Below are 15,567 nucleotides of genomic sequence, written 5' to 3'. Positions count from 1 at the left end.
CCTCCTACAGACGCTTATATGGAAGGAACAAAAAGTATGGGAAAAGGGAGCAACAAGAAAGGGTCCTCAGTCCCCAATCCTGAGAACACCGATCCAGGAAAGGTAAAAGCAAAAGAGAATGAAGACAGAAAACATGCAATATCAGACACGGCACCTATAGATATAAAACGGTATCTCCGGAGCCTCATAGACCAGTTCAAAAATGAAGTATTTAATGAAATAAAGCAAGAAATAAGTAGAATAGTTAGAGAAATGCTAAGCACCGCCCAAGAAAAAACAGATGGTGGAATGGAAGAACAGAAAAAAAGGGGAGAATTGTTTGATGGAGAAAATAGAGAAAACATAGAATATGTGAAGCAGATTCAAAGACATTACAAGGAAACTAAAAACTATTGAAAGCTGGCATAACAGCTTGAAAGAAACTAAGGATAGATTATCAGAACTGGAGGACAGATTTGTAAAGTAGGAGCATGAAATGAAAAACTTCTTAAAAATAACAAGACAACAAACAGCAATACAAAGACTAGAAGATGACAAGATGATCTATAATTTAAGAATTAAGAACATAAAAGAAGAAGTAGGGACTCAAACAAATGAACTACAAAAGTTATTCACAGAAATAATCCAGGAGAATTTCCCTAATTTAGCAAAAGGTAAAGATACTCAGATGTATGAGGCATACAGGACCCCAGCCACCTACAATCCAAACAGAGCTACACCCAGGATTATAATAATCAAAATTCCAGAAATCCAATATAAGAACAGAATATTAAAAGCCATCAGAGACAAGAAACACATCACTTACAAGGGAACACCCATCAGAATTACAGCAGACTTCTCGGTACAAACCATCAAATCATGAAGAGCGTGGGGGGAAATAATTCAAGCTTTGAAAGATAAAATAACCTCCAGCCAAGATTGATATATCCTGCACAACTGTCCCTAAAAATTGATGGAAAAACAAGGTATTTCCAGGATAAAGAGGAACTAGGGGAATTTGCAACCACCAATTCAACTCTACAGAGATTACTGCAGGATATTCTAAAAATGAAAAATACCAAGATTCCAGAAACAGTGGCAGAGCGGCCACAATGAATGGAGCAGAAAGCGAAATGAAGAGAACAAACTGACAACTAGTGACAGAAAAAAAGCTCAACAGAAATGAGGCAGAGAAGGTTGGAAATAGGTAGTGCTGATTTAATATCCTCTTGTTTTGAAGTCCCATCAAGCTTTTGTTCTTCTGTCTCCATCGGTTTTAACGTGTTGTATCTTATTGGATTTTATTATATGTGATAATATAAACAAAAAACTTTTATAGACAAGGAGATTATAACAGAAACCATTGTTCATTTTCTGTTAGTTGATTCTAAATACGCTGTAATACTGTCAATTCTCTTGAATGGTTTTACATTGTCTTGATATGTTTGATGCTACAGTATACAAAGTTATACCCAAAGATTTTAAGGGAAGAGACACTATGGTAACTACTATTATGTCGAGATTATCTTGTGGTGAAACACTATTTTGCTTAAATGGCTATGTTTTGACCTGCACTGCTTTGTTGTTATGCCCTCTTTTTTTATCTCAATCTCCTTCTTATTATCTACTTTTTCATTTTTATCCTTTTAATTAAGGGAAAAATAAATAAAAAATAGCAGGATATATTTTAGTAACCCACTTTGATTTCCTATTAACTTGATTTGAAACTCTGTATTGCTCTCACCATCTTGTTTTGACTGATTTTCCTCTATTCTGTTATGCTAGATAGTACCAAGTTTGAAAGTCTAGGCAACAACTATGAAGACAATAAGATCCATTGTGATGCCCATTCTGGTTGACTATTATCTTCTTTTGAAGTCCTCTAATGTCTCCAATGTTTTGGTTTTATTGGTCTTATTCTTTACTGTTTTGTTCAATTTTATTATAACTGACGATATAGGCAATTCTTTTTAAGATAACAAGAGGCATTATGGTAACCATTGTTGATCACCTTGTATTTTGTTTTTACATTATGTAGTGTGTCCATCCTTTTGATTTGAGTGACTCTCTTCTGTTATGTCACATTTGGTTTTACTCTCTTCAAAAAAAAGTAATAAGAACTGTGGGAGTAATAAAACCCAAAATGTGTAATAGTCATTGTACAAAAGAAAGGAAAAGAAAGTTCTCTAAAAGATATAACTGCATATATATTTAAGTGTATAAGATAGATAACCATATTACTGAGTTTTGTTGGATTATTGAACAAAACTGCAGTCTCACTGTTTGAAAGTCCCCTCTATATGCTTTAATTTTGTAACTTCAACAACTATTTCTAAGATGACAATATGTAATTAACTAGTGATTTCCTACTGTTTATTTTTTCTGAAATTCTGTATAACTTGTACCCTTTTTCTGGTTTTTTTTTTTTTTTTCTCCTTAAATAAAATTTTTTTAAAAAGTCTGTATAAAATAACAGAAAATCAAAAACTTAAACAGACTATAACAAATATTTTAAAATACCAAATGTATGCTAGAGTGTATGTTTTCTCCTTCAATTTATTAGTCAAGAAAGTGGGATAACATCTACAATATATAAGGAACTTTAAAAAAAATCTAATACCCAAAATTTAAAGACCTAATTGAAGAATGGGCATGTGAAATGAACAGAGACTTCTGATGAAGAAACAGAAACAGCAAATAAATATATGAAAAAAGGTTAAACATCACTGGTTACTGGAGAAATGCAAATTAAAACCACACTGATGCATGCCTGAAATCCCAGCACTCAGGAGGATCACAGCAAGTTAGGAGGCTACACACACACACACACACACACAATGCAGTACAAGTGTGCCACTGAGAAGAATAAATTTGAGTCATTTTTCAGCAAATGGATGGATATACCTTGACACCACATGTTAAGTGAAATATATCAAATACATAAGTTTAAGTTCCACTTTGTTTTTCTGGTGTGAGAAATCAAAAGGGTAAATAGGGAGCAAATTGGGGACAGACATTGGGAAGCAGGATAAACATGTTCAAATGGTAAGAGGAAGGAAGAAACAAGGAATTTTTTAAAAAGAAGGTAAAGGAAACATGGAGACAATTTTTAAAAATAGGGAGAAAAGGAAAGTTGAAGGGAGGAGAGAACTGACTAAAAAAATAATTGAGACATCAGGTACAGGTATAAATGCCCTATAATGTATGGTAAATACATAAAACAAAAAAAGGCCCCTCCAGAAAGGGGTAGGGTGCTAGACCAGGCATAACCTCACATGTCTGTAATTCCAGCAGAAAGGTCACCGTGAGTTTGAGACCAGCCTGCACTATCCAGTGCGTTCAAGGGCAGCCTGAATTATATAGTGAGACGCTATTGCCAAAAAGCAACCATAAAAATGAGCATGTATAGATATTACTGATGGAAATGACATTATTTCAGAAGCTTAAGAAATATATGACCATCATTCAGGTTTTAGAGGCTTATAAAGCTTATCTGGCAAAAAGTGATAAAAGATGTATTTATAGATTTACTAACCATTCTGTAAATTCCTAAGTATGAAAGTTTGCTGAAAATAAATACTAAAGATCACTTTTAAACAGGCCTATTTGCAGAGGACATAAACATATTACAAACGTAAGTGTTCCTAATAAACTGAGAAGGGTGGGTGATGCAGAGCCTGAAGTACTATGTGATAAACCCTCAACAACGCTTGTATAGTACTTAAAAATACGTATCAACTTGGAAGGGAAGACAATTTATTTTGGCAAACTATGTCAGATGATGCAAAAGATCTTAAAAGACAGGCAATAATGTAGAAGATCACAAAGTTTTATTTATATTTTTTCATAAAATAGATACAGCATTTCTAAGTATTTTACATAATATGAATTTAAATGTGTAAATAAAGTCAGTATTATAAATAGTTACTAGAGTTATTTAAAAAAGGGATAGTCAATACTTCTATTAGATTTCCTTGGTACATAATCATAATCTATTACAATGATATTTAAAATTCTTAGAGAACTCAAACTTTAAAAAAATTTTAGACATGATCAACATGGTTATCCTATGTTGTTCTTAATCTTAGCATAAAAACTTCTCAATATTCCATTGAGTATGATGTTGTCTAGTTACTTTAGTAGATGATCATTAGGTGTTTTATTCCTAGTTTGCTAAAATTTCATGTCATTAATATGTATTTAATGTTTGCTGAATGTTTTCCTACTTCTAGTGCAATGGTCCTGCAATTTTTATTTATTTTTCTAATATCATAGCATGATTACTTTGGGATACTAAATGTATTTTTTTTTTTTAACAAGGGTCTCAGTTTATAGTTTAGGCCGGCCTTGAACTCATGGCAATTCTCTTGCCTCAGCCTTCAGAATTCTGGGATTACATGTGGCGCCACCACACCTGGCAACAAACTGTATTTTATATTCTTAAAATAAGGCAAATTTGACTGTGATTAACTGTCCAAAAATGATGATTCTGCTACGTTTAATTCCTATCTCTTAAAAATTTTAAGTTCATTTAATGGATGATACTGGCCTTTAATTTTTCATTTCTATTTCTATCAGCTTTTGGTATAAAACCTATGCTAGCTTCATAAAAGAAGTTAAAATCCATCCCTTTACTATCCCCTAGACAAGTCTATAAAAGTATTGTATTTGTATGAACTATGTATATATTAATTAGAGAAGTAATGTGGACCTGCAGTTTTGACTAGAAAAGTTCAAAATTATAGTTACATTAAAAGGAAAATTTAATTTTCCATCTTATTTTACATTCTATTTTGTCTGTTTTAATTGTAACAATTTTCTTTTTTCATGTAAACATATATATGAAGAGCTTTGCATCTAAGCTGTAGACGTGGCCACCCTAAGGGCTCAGCAGATGAAGTAGGGTATAACTTGGAGGGAGGCCACAACCTTGCAGCTGCAGGATGCAGGCACATTTTCTGTGCTGTTTCCAAGCATTCCAAGACTATCAACTCAAGCTAAATGCCACTTCCCAATGCCGTCAGCTTAAGTATAACATGTACTTTTCTCAAACTATCTTTTGGACTTCTCTAAGAATGCCTTAGTTCTCTTTATGCATAAAAGATAGAGTAATCTTTTAAAGAATAGAGTGGTCATCAGCCCTCTCTTTTTCTTCGTGTTACACAAGTCATCAGAGTTCAGCCCCACCATTAACAATGGGAGAACTATACCTTTAAAATAATTGGTGTTCTTTGTATCTTTTTAAAGTTTTTTAGGTTATGTATTACAGGCCTCCTTTCATTTTTACAATGGTTTTCTAGACATATGTTCTCTTAAAGAGATCTGATCATTTCCATTTTTAGCAACTCAATTTTCTACTTTGACTTTTTTCTGCACCTCTCTTTATTATGTGCTTTTTATGAATATACTTTTGAGTTGTATCTGCTATCTTTCCTGACTGGAGATAAGTATTTAGTGGATTTTACACTTATACTGTGTAATATATACATTTAAACATACTGTATTGTTGAGCTGGGGGCGCTCCCTTAATCGTGGGATCAGTTATAAATCTCAAGCTTTCATTGATACATATTTTCACTACCATTGATGGAAATATTTTTCTAATAACTGTTAGAACTCCTTTGATGTAATTAAATTTTGTTTGCCTATTTTGAAATTATTTGAAGTGAAATTTGCAAAAGTACAGACCTCACATACACCTTTACACAGATTTAAGTTTTTCAAATTTTGCCTCCTCGTAGCCCTGAACCACTTAGGAATTCAATGTGCAATTCCTAAAAATGAGTGTCTCTTACTAACTCTACAGCACATTTATTACCTTTAAGTAAACTGACATGACAGTGATGCAGTATCACATTGAATCCATAGACTATATTCCTATTATGTCATCTGTCTCAATGTCTTGGTATGTTTTACCTCTCTACTTCAGGATATAACAGCCCAGGATCATGCATCAGTGCACTTAATTTTCTTATGAGCCTTGTTTCTTTATTTCTCAACATGATTTTTCTCTTCCCTATTGTTTTCTAGAATAATTGCACAGGGATTACACAGTTATCTTGCAGGACTTCAATCTTTTGAAATTTCCCCCTCCAAATTCTTTGTATGTTTGTAAAGAATGTAAATTACTATGTATAAAGTTCCATTGCCACCATAAAGTCACTCACTAGTTCTTGCTATTTTAATCTTACTGATCTGCTACTAATATTTAGTCTACTTGTTTTATCAATTAAGGATACTGAAATTTCCTACTATGGATTTATTTGAGTTTTTTTAATATAAGCTTATAGTACATACCAATTTAAACTAATGTATCTTTTAGATTGAGCCTTTTACAAAGTTCCTTCCTTTAAAGTATTTTATCTGGCACATCAGCATGCCCTTGGTTAATCTTTATATGTCACATATCTTCCCATTAATCTATTTATACAGCTGGGATTTAGAAGTTTCTCACAAAAAGCAAACAGGAAAAAAAAAAAAAAAAAAAAAACAAGCAGCTAGACACAGTGGCATACCCTCCTACCTGTAGTCCCAGCTACTCAAAAGACTGATGCAGGACTGCTAGAGTCCAGAAGTTCAAGGCCAGCTGAAGCCACCTAGTGAGAAATGGTCTCAGAAACAAAACAAAACCTCAAATAACACATTTTTCTATTTTGTTTCATATCTAATCTGAAACTTGTACCTTATAATTTAGGACATTTTGTTAGTTTATATTTATTATAATTATGAATGTATTTGTACATCTACGAAGATCATTTTTGCTGTTGTTCTTCTGTTTTTTCCAGACAGGATGTTGCTATGTTGTTCAGACTGGCCTTGAACTTGAATAGATCCTTCTGCCTCAGCCTTCCTGAGTCCTGGAATTATAGGCATGAATGGCAATGCCTGGTCCCAAGACCTTTTTCTCTTTAATCTATCTGTTCTTTGTTGATTTATCTCCCTTTATTGGTGTAGTTTTAAGACTGATTGTTCCATACCCATGTTTCATCTTGGTAGGCATATGTACTTTCACTGCTCTTTGAGAGACAACAGTACACATTACAAATAAATGCACATCTTATTTTACCACGCAATATCTCTACCTCTTTTCTTCCTGGAGTACACATGAACCTTACACACACATAACATACCACATATTAAGACAGTACTTTGTTTCCTAAGCTAACAGTCATCTATTTTCCCCCAGTATTTTGGTTGTTCTTTATTTCACTTGTCTCCTACCCAAACGGTTTGCCAGAGATAAAACTCCCTTTGTCTGAATATGTGTTTCATTCACTCTCATTTTTAAGAAATATGCTCACTGGATATAGAATTTTAGGTCTGTGGTTATCTTTCATGTCTTAAAAAATCCTACCTCCTTAATTATCCTGTTGGATGGTTACATGACCCTCCTGAGCATGCACTAGGTGTCTCTCCTCAGCAGCTGAAAGTTGTTGCCATGACATCTTGTCAAACACTGCCTCACTCCTTCTCTCTTTTATTTTCTTCCTGGACTTCAGTTACCCCTATGTGAGAACTTCTTTATATTCACTTGCCTATCCCTTCAACTTTTCAACCTTTTGTTGACTGTGCTTCATTTCATTCCACATATTTTCTTAATAATTTTCTTCTAGGTCATCAATTCTGATTTTCTACTATAGTCAAGATCTGTCCAACATCTTACTACTTACTTTCAGTCACTGTAATTTCAGCACTTTCCTCTCCATGTAGTAAAGTTTTCAATTTCAGACCTTCATTTTGCCTTCTATCACACTGACAGTAAGACAGTGGTTGTGAGTCTTTTTACATTGTTTGTTGTACCTGCTAATGTTTGCTCTCACTGTCTTATTTTCTGGCATGCCTGGTTATTTCTGTATACTGGATTCTGCTTTGCAAAATTCTTTCATAAAATGAATCTAAGACCCGGAATGTTTTCTTCTTCCAGAGAGTAAAACATTTGATTATACCAGATATTCTGAAGCACTAGCAACACGATTTCATTATAACACAATTTTAGGTGCTGAGTTTTGGCCTTTATGAGGAAATATTTACCAGCTAACTCATCTTTATGGTATAATTATAGACTTTCAGGCTTCTAACGCAAGCCAAGAAGTCTTTACTATAATGACATCTTCAATCTAAACCCTGATTTCAGCCAGGTGTGGTGGTGCATGCCTGTAATCTTAGCACTCAGGAGGCAGAGGCAGGAGGATTGCTGCAACTTAAGAGGCCAGCCTGGGCGACAAGGCCAGCTGAAGGCCCGACTGAACTGCATAGCAAGACTCTGTCTCAAAACACCAAAAATAAATAAGTAAGTAAATAAGTAAACTGACTGGTCAGCCCTGTGAGGGTATGAAAATACTCTTGGGGCTGGGAGTTTATAGCTTAGTGGTCAACTGCTTGACTAGCATGTGTGAGACTCTTGAGATTAGTCACTAACAATGAAAAGGGAGAAAGAGGGAAAAGCTTATACTTCAGAAGGGGAGAAAAAGCTCTACCATCCTCTGTTCACATTCTAACCCAATAATTCTTTATTACTGTATTAGCTCTAAAATTTCTTATATAGATGATTTCTAAATTTTGTCCAGCTTTTCTATTTGTCCTCACTGGAGTATGCCATTATGCCATTATTGGGTGCATAGGACTTCATAAGTAATTATATATTATCAATTTTTTTTTTTTTTTTTGTATTTTGTATTTTTATCGGTACCGGGGATCGAACTCATGACTGCCTGCTTGCAAGGCAGGCGCTTATGCCGCTGAGCTAAATCCCCAGCCCCTTATATATTATCAATTAATCATAATCTTAAGGTTAAAATCAGTGGCTGCTTACTCAAATGCCTATGGAGGTCAGATGGAGACATTTACCAACTGGGAAATGTATATTCATTCCAAAGGGCACTAGGTTAATTTCAACCAGATGCTGACATGAATGTATACAACAGCCATGTTCTGGAAAGAAGCTAGAAATCTGAATTTAAAACAAACTAAATTACATATATAAAATCTTATTTTATAACACTAGCAACCAATTCCATATTTGATAAAAGAGGATGTGAGCCAATGTTTCCCAGCTTGGAGTGATTCTGCTCCACAGGACATCTGGCAACATGTAAAAACATTTTAAAGCCATTATTTTAATTGTCGTAACCAGGGAGGAATGTGACGTTGCTACTGGCACTGAGCTGAAATAAGTCAAAGACTTATACACATGACAGTGGTATCCCATAACACAGCATTATCTAGCCCAGAAGTTCAGTTAGGCTAAATCCTGGTACAAATCAGCACACTACTGGCCAGACAAAACATGTCTGCAGGCTGCCACTTGGCTGGGTAGCAGCAGTTCTCTAGTGCTCACGCCGCCACAATGTAAATCTGTATGCAAACGGAAGATGCCGGTACCTGTGCTCTTTGTGTTCCAGCAGTTGACAGTCCCGACACGTCAGTTTGTCACACGTCTCACAATAAAGCTTCAACTGCTCCTTTTTATGAAAAGGACAAAACACTGGTCTCTGACTAGTCACACCAACTGCTTCTGCAGAAACAAGGGGAGGCAAAGAGAAGAAAATTAATCCAATTAAATACTAATGATTGTTTGCACTCAAATCCACTAATATAAACATACCAGTTTCATCTGTAACCTAACTCCACTCAGTATTACAGATATTACAATAGTAAAGATTTCCAGCACTTCATAAGAAAGGGTAATAGCTTTTCATATATATTATATACCAAATATAAATATATACCAAAAACTTCAAAAATCTATGAATTTAATATGAAAAGCAACATAATGAGAACCTAGAAATGTAAATCTTTTATAACAAAAAGCTTTTGGGATCTATATAACAAGCAAATACTTCAAAGCAGATTTCTAGTAAGAGTGTCAGAAGGAAGAGTTATAAAACATTTAGGCCCATTCCTTGTCTCTTTACAAAAACTAAAATAAAAGAGAGCAAGAAAGAGTAACTTTTAAATATTTTCTCTAAAGCTACATAAAATTAAGATATCAGAAGAGTTGGGAATATAAAGTATAAATACATTCAAAGTGTAATACTATTTTGTATTGAAAAGAAGGAATACATTTAATGTTTGCTATTGTTCAAAATTAGTTAATATAATGAAGTAGAAAAATACGGTGAGAGAAGAAAAAAGGAAATGAAAGAACAGACTTGTTACCTGGAGACACTTCCTCTTTCTGCCTGACAGTATGGTCTTTTGTGAACTTCACCCTCTGATGAGCTCGAATACACGTCTTACACAGCCATTCAACGCACTCCACACAAAACCCATTGGCTTCGGCATTGTCTTCACAGCTTGTGCATACCTAACAATTCAAAGAGAAACATGCCAGGTATATTTCTGAGAATAATGAAAAGGTTGGTATATACTAGTCAATAATGTTTATGAGTTTAAACTGACATGTGCTAAATTATATGCATATAAATGGAAACAAATATTGGGTACATTTCTTATTATCAGTTCAATATACTGATTATTTCAGGCACTGTGCTAGGTGTTAGCTACGATAATCAGGAAAAGCAAATAGTTCTTCCTCTTAGGATACCTACAGTCTCCCGTATGGAAGGTTCAAATCCCAGTTCACTCACTGACTCATGAGTGAGCTGCAGCAGGCTAGCACTCATCTTTAAAATGAGGATAACGGCACAGATTTTCCTGTGTAGTTATAAAGAATTAATAGGTGGCAAATCACACAGAATAATCACACTAACAGGTAACTACTACTGAGAAGGAAAATCTGAGAAGTTATAAGAGCGTTTATGATGGAGAAACTACTGTCACTGTAGTGGAATTGGAAGATGGGTAAAGCAAGAGGAGATGGGAAAAGCTTTTCCTAAAAAGATCCTCTTAGTAACCAAGAATGAAAGTTGAATCAACAAAGTACAAGATAAAAAGCTTCCTAAGCAAAACAAAAGGCTGCAAGCAAGGACAGCACTGACCTGAGGACCTGAAAGAAGGCAATCAGGTATGGCATGTGGCAGTAATCCCAGCACTTGGGAGGCTGAGGCAGGAGGGTCACCAGGGGTTGAAGGCCACCATATGCTACATAGTTCAAGGCCAGCCTGAACTACATAGTGAGACTGACTTAAAAAACTCAAAAAAGAACTAAAAGGAAACAATTATGACTGAAGTGCAGAGATCAAGGGGAAGACTAGTAGGAGATGGTGTGAGGGCATGCAGGGACCACACAGAGGAGGGTCACAGATAATGGTCCCTGTTTGTAGAAGTCTACTGAAAGCCTTTAAGGAAGTAGCATCATTTCTATCCTTTATTCTGTTTTGCTTTTTTAAAATTAAAAAAAAAAAAAACAACAACAAAGTACCAGATGACCAGATTTCATTTTAAAATCACTTTTGTTGCAGTGTAGAGAGCAAGACAAACTAGAAGGTTCTCTAGTGGCTCTGGTGGGGGCTGATGGAAGGGCAGAGGAGAAAAGAATGGAGCTTTCAGATGATGTACTTGGTACTGTGGTAAGGGAGAGTGAGCACCTGTACTTCCATCTGCAGTAACTATGAAGAGGGGAGTGCTACAGTTACTGCCTACAGGCAGTTCTTGTTAACCTCTGGGTTTTTTGTTTTTCGTTATTATTTTTTTCTTTTGAGACAAGATTTTACTCTGTAATTCAGGCTGGCCTTGAGCTCACTATGTAGGCCCAGGCTGACCTTAAAACAGTCCTCCTGCCTTTCCCTACTAAGTGCTGGAATTACAGCCATCACAATATCTAACTAGTTTTTATTACCTTATTTGAAGCTGAGAAAAAAAAGTTTCTCAGGAATTGGCAAATTCCAGTTATTCAGATAATAAGTCTACAACCAAAACCTATCGTTTTTCAGATTTAATTATCTTCACCCTTTCTAATACTGTTTGATACTACTTGGTGTCTGTCTGCTTCCTGCAAACCACGTGGATTCTTTGCTACCTTCCAATTCTTACCTCCTTGAACGTTCCTCTGAATCCATCTCGTACTCTCCTTCTTCTGATTCTAGAGATCTCTGTTAGATCTGCTAATCTGCCTCATTTATTTAAAGCCTCAACTATCCCCAATGTCACCTAAAAGCTTATCTCTATAGCAGGCTACAAAAATGAATGAAGAATGTCCATATACGCTGTGCAGGGGTTTCTTGGTAATAAAGCAAAATTAGAAAATGCAAAGCAAGATGAGCCCATAAATACTATGCTTATTTAAGGAAGATGGGATGGAGTAGGATGATTTAAGATTGTACATAGTAGTAACAACGAAGAATAAACTACAAAAGCATAGTTTTTTATGGAGGGGAGGAAGTAAGGTAGACAGATAGGTAAGAGAGGGATACAAGTTTTGTGAATATCCTGTTTCACAGATTTTACTTTGGGAGTACATGAATGTTTTACACATAGTTGTACAAATATAAATTTCACAAGTTAAAATTCTAGGCTGAAGATGTAGCTCAGTGCCATACTTATCATGGAGAACTGATAAATATACATGTTCGAGCTGAACAGTTCTTACTTTCCCATCCTCTGCTCTGTCCCCTTTTCCATTTTCATGAAGTCTACTTTGCCATTTCCTATCATCTCTCTTTTATTCGGTTCTTTAAATTATTTGTATTTTGGGTTTCTCGTATAAGAGAAACCATGTGATAAACGGCCTAACATTATGTGAGGCCCTGGTCCAGGTCCCCAACACCAGCAAACAAAGACCCTAAATTCTGAAATATAAAGAGTGGCTTAACTATACAAGTGCACAAAAAATTGTTACAAGGAATTTTAAAACACTGTAATTTTATTGAATGTCTCCAGCACATCCATGTAGCAATCGCTGTCTTTCTTGCTGTTTTGTTGGAACACTCTACAATCTCCTCTCAGCTCCAACAGCTCCTTGCCATATACACTCATTCTGTAAGCCATCCTTACCCCTCACAGGATCCTAACAGTGAGTGGTTACTGAGAGGAAACAGCAATGCCAAAGAGACCACCTGGCCTCTGTGGCACTTTCTGCTTAGGGTTCTGTGAGCACCACTGTACCTGCTGCTTCACACCCACAGCAGCAGTTCCACCCTGTAGCAAGTTAGCTCTGCTTTGCAGTTCTTCCAGCACTTGCAGAATCAGCTTTATTGCAGCCTACTTCACACCAGCACCAATGTGTCAGAAGCCTGGGTCCCAAGCTGAACACTGAGACCCTGATGCCAGCCAAGTGGTGCCTTCCCCTCACAAGTTTGTGTGAAGTTCTACAGCGAAGTTCTTTCCCTCAGTTTGCAGCATTTACTAGAGCCAGCCTTTTGGCTTTGCTTCTTCTTCAGAGACCTCCCACAATTAGTACCTCCGCATACTTTTAAGAATTTTCTTCTAAGGAGAATAAATCAGACACTGAAGGTTAAATATCATGTGGCTTCCTTTTTATGAAAAACTCAAAATATAAATAAAGAGCCAAATAAACAAGAGATGAAATAGGAAATGGGGAGGAGACTTTGTGGAAATGGAAAAGGGACACGGACTTGGGGGAGACAGGAAAGGGATGTAGGCAAAAGGAGGAAGGGGAGGACTAGGAAGCAAAATGATGGGATACACACATGTATCAATTCCCCAAATCAATGTAATTATTACATATCATAAATACAATAAAAAATTGTATCTATCTTTTCAGAAAACACCTTTATATGTAGTTAACAAATTTTAATAATTAAAATGGGTCTTTAACTGCATCAAGACTAACATCATAGTGACAATATTCTAGAGAATATCACTGTTTGTGTCATCAAGAACAAAAATTTCCAGGGTAGAAGAGAGCCAAATATAAATCGATATAGTAAAATCACGTAATTCTAAATATGACTGAGGAAAAGACAACTCAATGCCCAAACCAATATTTTTTGTGGGGGTGGGAGTGGGAAGGCATGCCAAGAAATGAACCTAGGGCCTCAGGCATGCTAAACTTATACTGCCCTATACTCCAGGCCAGTTTCCATTCTTCAAATCTGGTGTCATGGCCAGGGATATAGCTCAGTGGCACAAGCACCTGCCTGACAAGCATAAAGTACTGAATTCGATTCTCAGTACCAAAAAAATAAAAATAAAAAAATTTTAAAAATTGGTATCATATAACAATTAGAATGTTTATCTTCTGCAGTAAGCCCTGCTTTGACTTTTGATGCAAGTCCACATTAGGGAAAACTGTGAGTGCCAGTGAAACAAGAAAAAGAATTTTAATTAGTAATGATGATGTTAATTTATAAAGTCAACCTTAAATTCCAAGAAACCTTTGTTCCAAGAAACAAAAAGCACAGAAATTCACATTGCATACTTTAAAGATTTCTGATAAATTCAGCCAATGATCATTTTTCCCTAACCAGATTTCATTCCCTCTTAGGTTTTCTATTACAAATTAAATAAACTGCCTAGGTAGTGATGCTGAACTTTCTAGAACTTTCAATGATGACAACTCACCATGGCACAAGTGCCAGTTTCACCATCACTGTGCTAGAAGTATCATCAATGAATCAAGACTTTCCAAAAGCCAGGCATGGTGGTGCACACCTGTACCCCCAGGACTCCGGAGGCTGAGGCTGGAGGATTATTGCAAGTTTGAAACTAGCCTGGGTTACAAAGTGAGCTCAAGGCCAGCCTGAACTACATAGAAAAAAAAAAAAAAAAAAATTCCTTCTTAGGAGACCAATATACTACAGATAGCACATGCTTGGCTAAACCCTACTACAGTGTCACACCTCAGCTTATGGATCTGACTATCTCAATTTAGGAGGCCAATAAAAATGTTCTATAAAGAAAAGAAAGATTTTATTTGATCTCTAAATCCAATACCCAGGGTACTTGGCTGTAATTCCAGCAGTACGAGGGATGCTGAGGGCAACAAAACAAAACAAAACAATGAGGTAAAAAAGGAAGCCCCAACATCTGGAAAATACTACAAATGTCGCTTTCAAAGTAGCTGATATGGTGGTGCATGCCGGTAATTCTAGTATGTAGCAGGCTGAGACAGGAGTTAGGAGACCAGCCTGCACAGTGAGTTTATTGAGCTATGCAGCAAGATTCACTATCAAAAAACAAAACAAAACAAAACAAACTAATACCATGTAGAAAAGAAGACTGACTCAAAAATGTTGAAAACTTACTGATGAAGATATGGTGCTTTTCATATGTATCATTAAACAATTCATCATCAATACACAAAAAATGAAAAAATGAGATAGAAATAAAAATCTAATTGACAATGTATAGCAACCAAGTAAAACAAATGTAATAATTACGTCAAATAACGTTTCTCTCTGGAGAGGGAACAGCAGGGCTACAATCAGGAACTTCTGTCCTGATCCTGTTTTATTTAAGCTGCACTAATCACTGATATTTTAAAAAATTATTATATGACTTTATAGATGAATGGCCTTAGTCTGGCTTACTTCCTAGCTGAGCTCTGCACAGTTAAGGCTGCCTCATCAGCAAGTAGGAAAGGCTCAAGATGTACACACTTACCTGATTAGACTTTTCCACTGTACTGCTGGGAACCTCAGTAGTGTCCTTCACAAAAAAATTATCTATGATGTGTCTCTCGGCACATTCTTGGCTGCAAATTGGGCATCGAATCACTCCAACTGG

The 15,567-nt window shown here is 35.7% G+C and overlaps 1 protein-coding gene across 2 annotated transcripts in view; it reads right to left on the bottom strand.

Moving 5' to 3' along the window:
- The window catches only part of Trim24 (tripartite motif containing 24), a 102,363-nt gene that overhangs the window by 45,298 nt on the left and 41,498 nt on the right, over nucleotides 1-15,567 (bottom strand). For both annotated transcript variants that reach the window (XM_063250557.1, XM_063250560.1), the window contains exons 2-4: nucleotides 15,445-15,563; nucleotides 10,138-10,285; nucleotides 9,361-9,493 (exon numbers count right to left, since the gene is read on the bottom strand). In XM_063250557.1, the coding sequence (XP_063106627.1) occupies nucleotides 9,361-9,493; nucleotides 10,138-10,285; nucleotides 15,445-15,563 (400 nt within the window). The remainder of the gene's footprint in view (nucleotides 1-9,360; nucleotides 9,494-10,137; nucleotides 10,286-15,444; nucleotides 15,564-15,567) is intronic.

The sequence above is a fragment of the Cavia porcellus genome, unplaced genomic scaffold, assembly GCF_034190915.1.
Source record: "Cavia porcellus strain 051 isolate PalLab524CR breed Dunkin Hartley unplaced genomic scaffold, mCavPor4.1 scaffold_6, whole genome shotgun sequence".
Taxonomy (NCBI): Eukaryota; Metazoa; Chordata; class Mammalia; order Rodentia; family Caviidae; genus Cavia; species Cavia porcellus.
Note: the sequence above shows the minus strand (reverse complement) of the source record. Positions and strands in the feature narration are given on the sequence as shown.